The sequence below is a fragment of the Oncorhynchus clarkii genome, chromosome 1 (genome assembly GCF_045791955.1).
Source record: "Oncorhynchus clarkii lewisi isolate Uvic-CL-2024 chromosome 1, UVic_Ocla_1.0, whole genome shotgun sequence".
NCBI classification, from domain to species: domain Eukaryota; kingdom Metazoa; phylum Chordata; class Actinopteri; order Salmoniformes; family Salmonidae; genus Oncorhynchus; species Oncorhynchus clarkii.
This window is the reverse complement of record NC_092147.1, coordinates 31,303,282-31,318,842: the sequence shown is the minus strand read 5'-3', so window position 1 is coordinate 31,318,842 and position 15,561 is coordinate 31,303,282. Positions and strand designations below refer to the sequence as shown.

Genomic DNA, 15,561 nt, shown 5'->3' with positions numbered 1-15,561 from the left:
CTAAATGGGACTAATCAGTGATCCATCAATCTAACCGACCCCCATCTATCTCCTCTATCAGATGACCCCCAGATGACAGGGACCCCCACCTTCTCTCCGGCAGCGTCTCCCCATAAGGGCCTCCCTCCCCGGCCTCCCTCCCACAGCCGCCCCCCTCCCCCCCAGTCTCTAGATGGCCTCAGCCACCTGCACTACGCCCGCTCCGAATACGACAAGTCCCCCATCAAACCCAAGATGTGGAGCGAGTCCTCGCTGGACGAACCCTATGAGAGGGTCAAGAAACGCTCTTCACACTCCAAGTGAGAGGTCAACTCTGTTGCCATGACGATATATCTATACTGGGCTCGTGGGGCATGTGATAGTTGGTTGAATGTTAGTATAATGATTAGAAGATAGCAACAGTAATGTTAAGGTTTTCTAAGGGCTCTGTCTCTCCCTGTCCAGTCACAGGCGGTTACCCGGCTCTGGTAGTTGTGCGGAGGCAGGAGGCAGTAACTCTCTGCAGAGTAGCCCCATCAGGAGTGTTCCTCACTGGAGCTCCCAGTCCAGCATGCCCTCCACCCCCGACCTGAGGACCAGGACCCCTCACTACGTACACTCCACCAGGTAACCAACAGATAACCTCAAAATAACCTTCAGAAATGTACCGTGCTATGGTCACCTCACTAAGTCAAAGTCACAACCATACTGTAACCTCTCTCTCCATCTTTCCCTTCCTCTCTCCATCTCTCACCCTCACTCTTTGCATCTCTCTCCCTCCACCAGGTCTGTGGACATCAGTCCCACCCATCTGCACAGTCTGGTTCAGCACTTTAGGAACCGCAGCTCCAGCCTGGAATCTCAGGGCAAGCTGCTGGCCTCCGACCCCGACACACACACTCACACACACACCCTGGGAGCCCCCGGCAGCCCAGACATCTTCCTGGCCCCGGGGACTCGCAGCTCCAATGGCTCTGACCCATTGGATGACTGTTCGTCCTGTACCTCCCAGAGCAGCTCAGAACACTACTACCCTGGGGTAGCTCCAGGCTCCAACCCAAACTACTCCACCCTAGGAGAGGACTCCCCTTCCAAAGCCAGGCAGAGACAGAGACAGAGGCACAGGTTAGTACAGCAGAGGTGGGTGTGTCCAGAGACTGACTTTAGGCTTGTTTAGCAGAGGATTTGTTTCTATGTTTAATATTTATGTTAACCTCCTCTCTCTCTCCAGGTCTGCAGGTCACCTTGGTTCCTCTAACTCTGGCTCCATGCCCAACCTTGCAGCCAAGAACGGTTCAGGGTGCGGTGGTACGGGGGTGGCAGGGACCGGGTCAGGGCAGCACGGGGTGTACCTCCACAGCCAGAGCCAGCCCTCGTCCCAGTACCGGATTAAAGAGTACCCCCTGTACGTAGAGGGCAGCCCCAACCCGGTGGTGGTGCGCAGCCTGGAGAGTGACCAGGAGGGCCACTACAGCGTCAAGGCCCAGTTCAAAACCTCCAGCTCCTACACAGCCGGGGGGCTCTACAAGGAGACCTGGGGGGGCGAGGAGGGGGGAGAGGGGTGCAGCAGACTCACCCCGTCCCGCTCCCAGATTGTACGGACTCCCTCACTGGGGCGAGAGGGGGGAGGAGGGGGGAGGGCGGTGGTGTCAGATGAGTTGAAGTGTTGGTACCAGCGCTCTACGGGCAGTGTAAAGGAGAGGAGTCACGCCGGCTCCAACACGTCGGACAGCGGCTCGCTGCAAGGCACGCTGGGACTCGGACGAGGGAGCAGGGTGGGGACACTCGCCAAGGGATCACCAGGTGGGTGACAACACACACACGTAGACCCGTTTATGTTCTAAGCTAGGCTTGAATCTGGTAGGATAGTTAGAGTTTTGATTGGGTCAGGCATTGTAAAGGACAGATATATATAACACACACACACACAGTTGAAGACGAAAGTTTACATACTCTAAAGCTTAAAGTCATTAAATCTCATTTTTCAACCACACAAATTTCTTGTTAACAAACTATAGTTTTGGCAAGTCGGTTAGGACATCTACTTTGTGAATGACACAAGTAATTTTCCCAACAATTACAGACAGATTATTTAGTTTATTAATCACTGTATCACAATTCTTTAAACAGCTTGGTAAATTCCAGAAAATTATGTCATGGCTTTAGAAGCTTCTGATAGGCTAATTGACATAATTTGAGTCAATTGGAGGTGTACCTGTGGATGTATTTCAAGGCCTACCTTCAAACTCAGTGCCTCTTTGCTTGACATCATGGGAAAATTAAAAGAAATCAGCCAAAAAATCGTAGACCTCCTTAAGTCTGGTTCATCCTTGGGAGCAATTTCCAATCGCCTGAAGGTACCACGTTCAGCTGTACAAACAATAGTACGCAAGTGTAAACACCATGGGACCACGCAGCCGTCATACCGCTCAGGAAGGAGACGCATTCTGTCTCCCAGAGATTAACGTACTGTGGTGCGAAAAGTGCAAATCAATCCCAGAACAACAGCAAAGGACCTTGTGAAGATGCTGGAGGAAACAGGTACAAAAGTATCTATATCCACAGTAAAACGAGTCCTATATCGACATAACCTGAAAGGCAGCTCAGCAAGGAAGAAGCCACTGCTCCAAAACCGCCGTAAAAAGCAAACTAGGGTTTGCAACTGCACATGGGGACAAAGATCGTACTTTTTGGAGAAATGTCCTCTGGTCTAATGAAACAAAAATAGAACTGTTTGGCCATAATGACCATTGTTATGTTTGGAGGAAAAAGGGAGAGGCTTGCAACCCGAAGAAAACCATCCTAACCGTGAATCACGGGGTTGGCAGCATCATGTTGTGGGGGTGCTTTGCTGCAGGAGGGACTGGTGCACTTCACAAAATAGATGGCATCATAAGGTAGGAAAATGATGTGGATATATTGAAGCAAATCTCAAGACATCAGTCTTGGTCGCAAATGGGTCTTCTAAATGGACATTGACCTCAAGCATACTTACAAAGTTGTGGCAAAATGGCTTAAGGACAACAAAGCCAAGGTATTGGAGTGGCCATCACAAAGCCCTGACCTCAATCCTATAGAACATTTGTGGGCAGAACTGAAAAAGCATATGTGAGCAAGGAGGCATACAAACCTGACTCAGTTACACCAGCACTGTCAGGAAGAATGGGCCAAAATTCACCCAAATTATTGTTGGAAGCTTGTGGAAGGCTCCCCAAAACATTTGACACAAGTTAAACAATTTCAAGGCAATGCTACCAAATACTAATTGAATGTATGTAAACTTCTGACCTCACTGGGAATGTGATAAAAGCTGAAATAAATCTTGTTCTCTACTATTATTCTGACATTTCACATTCTTAAAACAAAGTGGTGATCCTAACTGACCTAAGACAGGGAATTTTTACTAGGATTAAATGTCAGGAATTGTGAAAAAACTGAGTTTAAATGTATTTGGCTAAGGTGTATGTAAACTTCCGACAACTGTATATACACACTACCGTTCAAAAGTCACTTACAAATGTCCTTGTTTTTGAAAGAAAAGCACTTTTTTTATTTGATCAGAAATACAGTGTAGACATTGTTAATGTTGTAAATGACTATTGTAGCTGGACACGGCTGATTTTTTTAATGGAATATCTAAATAGGCATACAGAGGCCCATTATCAGTAACCATCACTCCTGTGTTCCAATGGCATGTTGTGTTAGCTAATCCAAGTTTATCATTTTAAAAGGCTAATTGATCATTAGAAAACTATTTTGCAATTATGTTAGCACAGCTGAAAACTGTTGTTCTGCTTAAAGAAGCAAATAAACTGGCCTTTACAAATCAAATCCAATTTATTTATATAGCCCTTCGTACATCAGCTGATATCTCAAAGTGCTGTACAGAAACCCATCCTAAACCCCCAAACAGCAAGCAATGCAGGTGTAGAAGCACGGTGGCTAGGAAAAACTCCCTAGAAAGGCCAAAACCTAGGAAGAAACCTAGAGAGTAACCAGGTTATGTGGGGTGGCCAGTCCTCTTCTGGCTGTGCCGGGTGGAGATTGTAACAGAACATGGCCAAGATGTTCAAATGTTCATAAATGACCAGCATGGTCAAATAATAATAATCACAGGCAGAACAGTTGAAACTGGAGCAGCAGCACGGCCAGGTGGACTGGGGACAGCAAGGAGTCATCATGTCAGGTAGTCCTGAGGCATGGTCCTAGGGCTCAGTTCCTCCAAGAGAGAGAAAGAAAGAGAGAAAGAGAGAGCATACTTAAATTCACACTGGACACCGGATAGGACAGGAGAAGTACTCCAGATATAACAAACTGACCCTAGCCACCCGACACATAAACTACTGCAGCATAAATACTGGAGGCTGAGACAGGAGGGGTCGGGAGACACTGTGGCTCCATCCGAGGACACCGCTGGACAGGGCCAAACAGGAAGTATATAACCCCACCCACTTTGCCAAAGCACAGCCCCCACACCACTAGAGGGATATCTTTAACCACCAATTTACCATCCTGAGACAAGGCCGAGTATAGCCCACAAAGATCTCCGCCACGGCACAACCCAAGGGGGGCGCCAACCCAGACAGGAAGATCACATCAGTGACTCAACCCACTCAAGTGACGCACCCCTCCTAGGGACGGTATGAAAGAGCCCTAGTAAGCCAGTGACTCAGCCCCTGTAATAGGGTTAGAGGCAGAGAATCCCAGTGGAAAGAGGGGAACCGGCCAGGCAGAGACAGCAAGGGCGGTTCGTTGCTCCAGAGCCTTTCCGTTCACCTTCACACTCCTGGGCCAGACTACACTCAATCATATGAGATGAGTCTTCAGTAAAGACTTAAAGGTTGAGACCGAGTTTGCGTCTCTCACATGTGTAGGCAGACCATTCCATAAAAATGGAGCTCTATAGGAGAAAGCCCTGCCTCCAGCTGTTTGCTTAGAAATTCTAGGGACAATTAGGAGGCCTGCGTCTTGTGACCATAGCGTACGTGTAGGTATGTACGGCAGGACCAAATCAGAGAGATAGGTAGGAGCAAGCCCATGTAATGCTTTGTAGGTTAGCATTAAAACCTTGAAATCAGCCCTTGCCTTGACAGGAAGCCAGTGTAGGGAGGCTAGCACTGGAGTAATATGATCAAATTTTTTGGTTCTAGTCAGGATTCTAGCAGCCGTATTTAGCACTAACTGAAGTTTATTTAGTGCTTTATCCGGGTAGCCGGAAAGTAGAGCATTTCAGTAGTCTAACCTAGAAGTGACAAAAGCATGGATTGATTTTTCTGCATAATTTTTGGACAGAAAGTTTCTGATTTTTGCAATGTTACATAGATGGAAAAAAGCTGTCCTTGAAACAGTCTTGATATGTTCTTCAAAAGAGAGATCAGGGTCCAGAGTAACGCCGAGGTCCTTCACAGTTTTATTTGAGACGACTGTACAACCATTAAGATTAATTGTCAGATTCAACAGAAGATCTCTTTGTTTCTTGGGACCTAGAACAAGCATCTCTGTTTTGTCCGAGTTTAAAAGTAGAAAGTTTGCAGCCATCCACTTCCTTATGTCTGAAACACATGCTTCTAGCGAGGGCAATTTTGGGGCTTCATCCAAAAAAATTACATTAGTTCAGTATCTGGAGCATCAGCATTTGTGGGTTTGATTACAGACTCAAAATGGCCAGAAACAAAGCACTTTCTTCTGAAACTCGTCAGCCTTTTCTTGTTCTGAGAAATGAAGGCTATTCCATGCGAGAAATTGCCAAGAAACTGAAGATCTCGTACAACACTGTGTACTACTCACTTCACAGAACAGTGCAAACTGGTTCAAACCAGAATAGAAAGAGGAGTGGGAGACCCCGGTGCACAACTGAGCAAGAGGACAAATACATTTGAGTGTCTAGTTTGAGAAACAGACACCTCACAAGTCCTCAACTGGCAGCTTCATTAAATAGTACCCACAATATACCAGTCTCAACGTCAACAGTGAAGTGGCGATTCCGGGATTCTGGCCTTCTAGGCAGAGTTCCTCTGTCCAGTGTCTGAGTTCTTTTGCCCATCTTAATCTTTTCTTTCATTGGCCAGTCTGAGATATGGCTTTTTCTTTGCAACTCTGCCTAGAAGGACAGCATCCCGGAGTCGCCTCTTCACTGTTGACGTTGAGACTGGTGTTTTGCGGGTATTATTTAATGAAGCTGCCAGTTGAGGACTTGTGATGCATCTGTTTCTCAAACTAGACAAACTTTTGAACAGTAGTGTATATTCTTTACAGAATAGTTAGTTTGTGAAAGAACATTGGAGAGGCTGAAGTTTAGCAGAGTGTGTGTGAATGAGTGTAAAGCGATCCCTGAACCAAATGGAGCTCGTTAGTCATGTTAGTCACAGTGGGGCATAGCTGGGATAACACAGCCCTTGACTACCTATTGACGTGTGTGTGTGTGTGTGTGTGTGTGTGTGTGTGTATAACTGTGTGTCTCTCTGTACATCAGCGTCCCCTCACAGCCCGAGGAGTGGGACTCCCTCTAGTGAACAGGCCGCAACACCCACGCCCCCCTGCAGCCCACAACACATCCTCAACTGGCAGAGCGGGTACGACACACACATGCACGCACATGACAGACACACAGACAAACAGCACACACACACATGCACACACCAATACATCATTTGCAGAGTGATATATAAACTGTTAAAGACCAGGCACTCAGGATCCTAATCCTATTTGACATTGAATCCTGGGTTAAAGGCTTTGGCTCCTGTATTGCAATTCACAGGACAAAATCTGCATCCTCACAAAACATCTTCAGCATCTACGCTTCTCTTACAACCTCTATAACCTCTGCCTTACCAACCCCTAACCTTTTTCCTTCTGCAGCACGGTACTCTGTCTAGCTACTGATCACACGGCTGTCTTGTCTTCCTAAAGGACTAACTGATTTGTTAACTTATCTTTCCTCTCTTTCACTCTTCTCTATTTTTCCTTATCATTCCATCCCTCTTTATCTTTCTCCCTCTCTCCCTCTCCTCCTGTACTAACCTCTCTGCTGTCTGTCTGTCTCTTTGTCTGTCTGTCTGTCTGTCTGTCTGTCTGTCTGTCTGTCTGTCTGTCTGTCTGTCTGTCTGTCTGTCTGTCTGTGTTTCCTGGTTTAGCGGTACAGCAGACAGCTCTCCTACTGAAGACGTGTGTCAGTCTCCCACTCAGCCCAGCTCTGACGCATAGAGGTACTGTCTGTCTGCCTGTCAGGACTCTCCCAGAACACAGACCTAGAAATACAACAAATATACCAGAGAACTACAGAACAACAATAAAGAACCATAGACCATAGAAACAACCCATATACTGTCGGTCTGGACACTCCTAGACTTCCATGACATAGAAACACACCCAATAGAATAAATCCTGGCACCTAGAACAGAGACATAGAAACAGAAACTCAAATAGATCAGGGGCATAGAAATAGATCCCCTTGACTAGATATGTAGAAACAGAACCTGAACTAGATCAAAGGTGTAGAAATAGAATCTGTTTTCTATATTCTTAGTTTTGTACCAAATGCTGAGTTGAATAGGCTCTTCCCGTTTCTAATCCTTTCTAATAGCAACTTTGGGAATGGTGTCTGTTCTATCTGCTCTGTTTCTATGACTGTAACTGAACTCTGCATGTCTGCTGTGTGTGGCTGCTCTCTAAAGCAGGCCTTAAGACTCATCTTTATCGGCTGGCCTACCCTTCCTCCTAGACTTTGATTGATGCTTTTATGATATGGTTATACGTATATTTGCTTTCGTAAAACAAAAACTATTTAATGAGATTATTGTTGTAGAATTAAAAGCTCTTCGCAGATGTAATGTATTATTATTATTACTACAGTAAATCCTCACTCTGTACTCTATTACCAGCCCTAATTGAACTCGAACTTAGTCAACTCAATAGCTATTCTCACTGTTGACTTGTCCCAGGTGTGTGCTCTCATTCAGTCCCCCTCAAAGATTGTTAAGCAGTAGCCACAGGGAGTATCCAAAATAATACCAGTTCATTCATTCTAAAACCACGAAGGGGAGTGAACGATTGGACACTGCGGGTAGCGAGCGGAGAAACAGAAATGCACTCTAGTCACCTACTGTAGTTTTAGACTAGTACACTAACAGGACGTGTGCCTTGACATAGAGACAGCAATATAGGAGGAGTGATTGGCCAGTTTGAAATGAGGCCTGAAAAGAGGGAAAGGCCTTATGGATTGTACACATTGTTTTCACAAAAGCTTTAGATCTAGACAAAGACAGTAACCATCAGAGCAATGAGACCAAAACGACACAAACCAATCAAGTTCATTGATCATAACGATTTGTTACAGTCCTTGTTTCAGACCTTCCCCTTGACGAACAACAGTTTTACTAAGCAAAGAAAACAATAACTTCTGTAGATTTTGTGGAAGCAGAGTGCATAAGCCATCAGTCCTCCAGTATTTCCATAATTAAAAATGGTATTCTCGCTCTCTTTCTCTCTCTCTGTCACTCTCTCTCTCACTCTCTCTCTCACTCTCTCTGTCTGCAGGTCATTCAATGATAGTTGTTTTCTCAGCAGTCCTCTGTGTTCAGAGCTGGCAGATGTCCAGTGGTACGGACACGACAAGGCCAAACCTGGAACCCTGGTCTGACCACCACCTAACACCTACTGACCCTTACTGACCCTCAACACTGACCCTTACTGCCTCCACCAACCTCTCCTCTAGCCCTGACTAGACTGGCCTCATCATGGACAGGAAACCCTCCTCCATCCCTCCCTTTATCCATATTTCCCTTTATCATTTTATGTGCATATCAAGTTTGGTTGAGCTGGAGTTTATAGGAAGGACATGCCCAACTGGGCAGGACTATTGCTGTGGAACAGCCAAACAGAACCGCTGAATGATCGTGAACTCTGACCTTTAATCCCTGACCCTGCTTCAGTCTGAGCCCCAGGGAGACCAGGAGTGGGAAAGGGGGGAGGTGGGGGGGTAAGAGCACACACACACACACAACCCCCTGCCCAGACTACACGGCCCTCAGGCCCTGACCCCAGTGTGTTGCCAGCCAATCAGAGGATACCTGCAAGATGAAATGTGTTTTGGCTCAAATTCTGGGCCTGTGTGTGTACGCTGGATCTGCTAGGTTAATTTCATTGTTGAAGTCTTTGTTTATTTCTCTGTATCGTTTTGTACAAAAAAATGAAAACATTGCTTGGGAGAGACTCAATTACTTTTTCACCCTTTAGGAAAATTGCAGAGCAGATTATTGGAGAATTCTAGATTATCTGAAGGACAGAAGACAAACGTACAAACATTCCCAACAATTATAATCCCAATCCCAACTATCTATCCCACAACCAAAGATCCACCTGACTGACCAATGGCACCAGTCCCATGGACACACTGGGAACACTGGTTTATCATACTGGAAGCTACAACCCACATACTTGGAGTTTTCAGAGGAACGGAAAGACTGGTCAATTCTACTGGGATCCTGCTGGGAGTTCTGAGCACATCTATTGGGATGTCAGTCATCTGGATTGGGGGTGTACAGCAGCCAGCCAGACTGATCAACTAGTCTCTGATACTGGGACTATCCACACTGCTACTGAGCAGTGAGCTCCTGGACTTGGATGTTTTGCCACTATGCTGGGGCACTGTGCTTAGCTGTACTGGGAGATTATGGGCGAACTGGGGGCCCTGCACAGCCAGATCAGAGACAGACAGGGACGGAATGGGGGCCCTGCTCAGCCAGACCAGAGACAGACAGGGACCGACTGGGGGCCACAGACACTTCTTCAGGGTTTGGGTCCTGGAGAGCCAGAATATGCTAGGAATCTCTTGCTTAAAGCTAATGTCTTGAGTTTGGGTGAAACTGTAGCTATGTGTGTAGTAGTTTTGGGTTGAATTGGAATTAAGACCACATGTAGTTTTGTGGGTTTATTTCCAAACATATCTGCAGGCTTTCAGTGGTCTATTTCATCTGGCTCCTCCCCTTCATTTGACTTTCTGGTGAGAGGTGAAAGCTAATTGGATGTTTAGGGCTGTGTGGAGCTGTCAATCACACAGTTGTAGCGAAGGGCACACCCCTCCGTCACAGTCGAGCTGTGCATATGATGAGATTGGTGAGATATTAAACACTTCTCCATGCGTTGTGACATCATATACCTGACTGTCTGTGCAGTCCTATGTTAAAAATGGGATGCAACCCATGTTTAAGGACCAGTCTGTCTGTGTCATGTCAATCTGTCAGTCTGTCTGTCTGTCCAACCCCAAGATTGGTCATTGTTTACAGGTCTCAGATAAAGCTTGAGACCTGTAAACTCCAGAAGGTCCTCATTTGTACAGGTCATTATCTCAGGCTATACTCTCTCTGCCTAACATCTATCAACCGGTCAGAACACACACACACACATTCTTTTCTCAGCGGTGCCATCTATGTCTGTACTCTAACCCAGCACTGAAAACCAGGGGCGCTACTTTCACTGGGGGCGGGGGGGGACACATTCTGAAATTGCATTTTTGTCATCCCCAGTTTTATCATTGGAATGTTATACAAAACTAGGCAACGGTGTGCTTTAGGACCATGCGGATGCCTTCGAGCGGTCGGGTAGGCTGTTTGGAATGTTAATAATTATAATATGTCCCCCCAACTTCTTAAACCAAAGTCGCGCCCCTGCTGAAAACAGCCGCTCACTAAAACTACAAACCATATAACTACAAATCCCACAGGGCCCAGTTCCTAGTCTAGCAGAGGAAGTGTCTGCTGTATAGAGATCCTGCTTCCCAGAGCCAAATGAACAGCAGGAAGAGGTCTATACACCAATCAGAGAGATGTCAAGTTAAGTATTCAATCTATGTTTTGATACCAGAGCACAACATACACAGTTAAACACAATATATGAAAACTATGGGCTCCCGAGTGGCGCGGCAGTCTAAGACACTGCATCTCAGTGCAACAGTCCCTGGTTCAAATCCAGGCTGTATCACATCCGGCCATGATTGGGAGTCCGATAGTGGTGGTGCACAATTGGCCGAGGTAGGCCGTCATTGTAAATAAGAATTTGTTCTTAACTGAATTACCTAGTTGTTTTATATATAAACAATAGGCCTATAATATACAGAACCAGTTTTCATCTAGTTCTCCTCCTGACTTTTTGATACATATAAGGGGATTAAGAACATCTGCATAACAACACATTCATGATGTAAGAGTAAATCCAGACTTAATATAAAAAAGTAACACACACACACATATAGTATAGAAATAATGTCACACCAGAACCAAACAGGGTGTTTATATTATTGTGCTTCTATTACTACACTGAACAAAAATATCAACGCTACATGTAAAGTGTTGGTCCCATGTTTCATGAGCTGAAATAAAAGATCCCAGAAATGTTCCATATGCACAAAAAGCTTATTTCTCTCAAATGTTGTCCACAAATTTGTTTACATCCCTTTTAGGGAGAATTTCTCCTTTGGCAAGATAATAAATCCACCTGACAGGTGTGGCATATCAAGAAGCTGATTAAACAGCATGATCATTACACAGGTGCACCTTGTGCTGGGGACAATAAAAGGCCACTCTAAAATGTGTAATTTTGTCACACAACACAATGCCACAGATGTCTCAAGTTTTGAGGGAGCGTTCAATTGGCATGCTGAATGCAGGAATGTTCATTTCTCTACGATAAGCCACAATTTGGCGGCACGTCCAACTGGCCAGCTGGCCTCACAACCACGTGTATGGCGTCTTGTGGGAAAGCAGTTTGCTGATTTCATTATTGTGAACAGAGGGCCCCATGGGGGCGGTGGGATTATGGTATGGGAAGGCATAAACTACGGACAACGATCACAATTGCATTTTATCAATGGTAATTTGAATGCACAGAGATCCAGTGACGAGATCCTGAGGCCCATTGTCGTGCCATTAATCCGCCGCCATCACCTCATGTTTCAGCATGATAATGCACGGCCCCATGTTGCAAGGATCTGTACACAATTCCTGGAAGCTGAATATGTCCCAGTTCTTCCATGGCCTGCCTACTCACCAGACATGTCCCCCATTGAGAATGTTTGGGATGTGCTGGATCAACGTGGATCAGAGTGTTCCAGTTCCCTCCAATATCCAGCATAATCGCGCACCCATTGAAGAGGAGTGGCACAACATTCAAAGGCCACAATCAACAGCCTGATCAACTCTATGCAAAGGAGATGTGTTGCGCTGCATGTGGCAAATGCTGGTCACACCAGATACTGACTGGTTTTCTGATCCATGCCCATACCTTTTTTTTAAGGTGTCTGTGACCAACAAATGCACATCTGTATTCCCAGTCATGTGAAATTAATAGATTAGGACCTAGTGCATTTATTTAAAAAGCTCATTTCCTGATATGAACTGTAAGTCAGTAAAAAAAAAAAAAATTGTTGCATGTTGCATTTATAGTTTTGTTCAGTATAGATGATGTCATCAATGAACTCTGAACTTTGACATTGGTTTAGTAAGTGAGGCCATCACCGTATCCCACGGTAACAGGGCTGTGACACACACGAGAACGTATAGCCATACCCTTGAACCCCTACATTTAATTTATAGATTCCATAAACCTCTTGCTTACGTAGACCGACACATAGACCAACTCTTGTTATAAGCGAATTCTAAAACAAGTATTTTAAAGCACACCTTATGGTTTTGTACTGGGGAAAAGAAACATTTGTCTAACATTGTTGTAATGCTGTATGTGGACAGTCCTTATTGTGTGTACAAAAACCCAAACAAAACAATTCATTGCGGTCTCTCAAGCACATGTTTGCCTGTGCTTTGTACATGGTTTATATCCTCCATTGAATCTTTAAAAAACACATATATAAAACATGGTTTAAAGGTTGCACAAAAATCTTACCCTGTCAGATTAGTTGAACTTGTACCATGCAGCAAGTTGGACCTGAAATTCCTTCTGTTTGTAGAAGTTTTACGGCCCCCTCCCCAACCCTGCCTCACTGCAAGGTGTCCTGGTAAAATGCTGTGTTTGACCTCTCCTGTAGTTCATTCTGCCATCAGCTATGCTATTCTATGCTAAGGCTTGTTAGCCTGTCCATTCCTCCTGAATGAGCCACCTCTGCTAGCTCACACCATACCATGCATGCTCTGTGGTTCCCGAAACAAACAAAAATGAACAAATAAACCCAAAACATGAGCAGTCCATGTGGTAAGACCATCCCTCTCCCCTCACCTTTTCCTCCTAAACAGAGAATAATTTCTGTATCCATGACAACACCCAGTTTGACCTTTGACTCCTAACCCCTGTGGTAATCTCTGATCTCTGAGCCCAATGTGACGCTGTGTGTTGTACCCTCTTCTATAGCCCCCCCTTCGACCATACTATGTGTACCTCCTACGCCCATACTGTCTGTACTCCATAGAAACATAAAACATTTTTATAGTTAAAGAAGATTAAACTAACTATTTTATCAACCTCTTTCCTGAACATGCTGTACGGAGTTTAACCTTGTTTCCAAGTTCTAACATAGTAAGAATCCTTTCAGGTGCTACATGATGACCAGTTACTGCTTTGTCACATAGGATATAGACTCTCCTCATTGTTGTCAATAGTTTTATTACCAGTTGTGCAGAATGGAAACCGTTCCTTTAGACGCCAGGTCAGTAAGACACCACTCCACCAGACCATAGAGCATGTAACATGATTTGATTTGTTCTCTTCAACGTTAACCTGACAAAAAGGTGTTGTAGGAAAAAAACTATGTGGAATTCACACAAAAAAAGACAGAATTCAACAGTTAATTTATTATTTTTTCTATTAAGAATTTGTATAGTAACTGTACATTTTTCTAAATGGTGTTGTTGGCAACTGATGATGAAATGTCCAGAGGAGAAGACTTGGTGGTTATTGAGATTAGGAAAATAAATTATTGCTGAATGTTCTCAAGATGGCGTCCTCCTGTCTCTTCTTCTCTGTGTAGTCAATCAATCCATCAAATGTATTTATAAAGCCCTTCTTACATCATCCGATGTCACAAAGTGCTGTACAGAATCACAGCCTAGAACCCCAAACAGCAAGCAATGCGGATGTAGAAGCATACTATCTGTACCCCCTACGCCCATACTATCTGTACCCCCTACGCCCATACTATCTGTACCCCCTACGCCCATACTGTCTGTACTCCGTAGAAATAAAACATAAAACATTTTTTTAGTTAAAGAAGATTAAGTCTGTTGTGTTTTTCTAAAGCTTTAGGAGCAGCGTGTCTCTCTCACATCTCTGTAGCCCAGTGGCATCCTTACCTTTATCCTGCTATGTTAACTTTGGATTAATGGAAGTAAATACCTGGCTCGCCTCGTCTTTCATCCGATAGCATAACGATTCTGCCTGCACTGACCGATGGGTCGGTTGAGGGACGAGCATCCGCGTAGGCGTGACCACCTATCTGAAGACAATAGGCTGGCCTGGCACGCACCATATTGCAAATGAAGGAGAGGAAGCCACATTCAAATGGGAAAAGAACGAAGAGGAGAACACTCACTACAGTGGATCCCTCCACCCCTGTAGTCTCCATGCTGACAGACAGATCCACTGAGAAGCCTGTCTGTGTGAGTCAGCAGAGACTGACTCAGCCAGGCTTATCAGAGGGACCTTTCATATTGACTCCCCACTTCCTCTGTCCCAGACACACACACACACTCTACCTTATGTCATACCGCCTTATTCTCGTCCTACTGAAGGAATGTCCTGCAAGGAGAGGTGGGGCTGTTCCATTCAGAGGACAATGGTTTTCTGTCGCTACCGGCAACAGTAGAACACAGGAAAGGTAAACAGAAGGATCCTAGCTGTGTTTTAGGGGTTTCACATGTCTGCTGATGTGTTTGCATGGCTAACGTGTCTGCTTTAGCTTTATTGTGCCCTCTTGAGCTGCCATGTGATGTTGTAAACTATGTGTGGCCCTGCTTTGTCTTTTGGGTGGTTGAAGCTGAGAGTGTGGTGTAGGAAATGTTTACAACTAAGAACCCATTGGCTGTTCCTGTGTGTAAAATGGAGACTTAGAAGCAAGACTTGCGAAAACTAAGAACTTTCATGTCCTTTGTGGGGGAACAATGGAGACACACACACTTATATTAATGTGTGCTCAGCCTCACACACATATACGGAGTGAAGCATTGGGGAGGGACCCCTTTATTTTTAGGGGACCCCATCTCTTTAAAACTGGAGACTGAATATCCCCTCACATCAGAGAAGTAAACTCCAGCTTTTTGCACTCCTTCTCTTCCCTCTGCCTTCTCTCTCTTACCCCTTGTCCTTTTTCTTCCACCCTCTCCCTCTATTTTCTCTTCCCCTTCTCCCATTCTCTCCTTTTATCCCCACCTCCCCCGCTATACTCCCTCTCTTCTCTAATAAATCCCTATTTTCCCCACTGGTGTTCCCATAGCAGCACTCTCAGCCAAGAGACAGCTGGAAGCTGTTAGCTCGGCATGCCGTGAGAACCTGGTTCCCCTCCCTCACTTTATTTAGGAATCCTTTAGGAATGGTGTGTGCATGTTTGAAAGTGTGTATATATTTGACCTTGCTTGTGGACCA

At 45.2% G+C, this 15,561-nt stretch overlaps 1 protein-coding gene across 10 annotated transcripts in view; it reads left to right on the top strand.

Moving 5' to 3' along the window:
* The window catches only part of LOC139405889 (FERM domain-containing protein 4A-like), a 136,851-nt gene extending 122,934 nt beyond the window's left edge, over positions 1-13,917 (top strand). For 5 of the 10 annotated variants that reach the window (XM_071148379.1, XM_071148363.1, XM_071148355.1 and 2 more), the window contains exons 19-24: positions 62-299; positions 445-606; positions 766-1,104; positions 1,211-1,782; positions 6,452-6,551; positions 8,515-13,917. In XM_071148379.1, the coding sequence (XP_071004480.1) occupies positions 62-299; positions 445-606; positions 766-1,104; positions 1,211-1,782; positions 6,452-6,551; positions 8,515-8,617 (1,514 nt within the window). In that variant the 3' untranslated portion in view covers positions 8,618-13,917. Of the gene's footprint in view, positions 1-61; positions 300-444; positions 607-765; positions 1,105-1,210; positions 1,783-6,451; positions 6,552-7,112; positions 7,185-8,514 lie in introns of all 10 variants that reach the window. The other 5 variants (XM_071148394.1, XM_071148348.1, XM_071148386.1 and 2 more) reach the window with 4 other exon arrangements.
* The last annotated feature ends 1,644 nt before the right edge of the window (positions 13,918-15,561 follow it).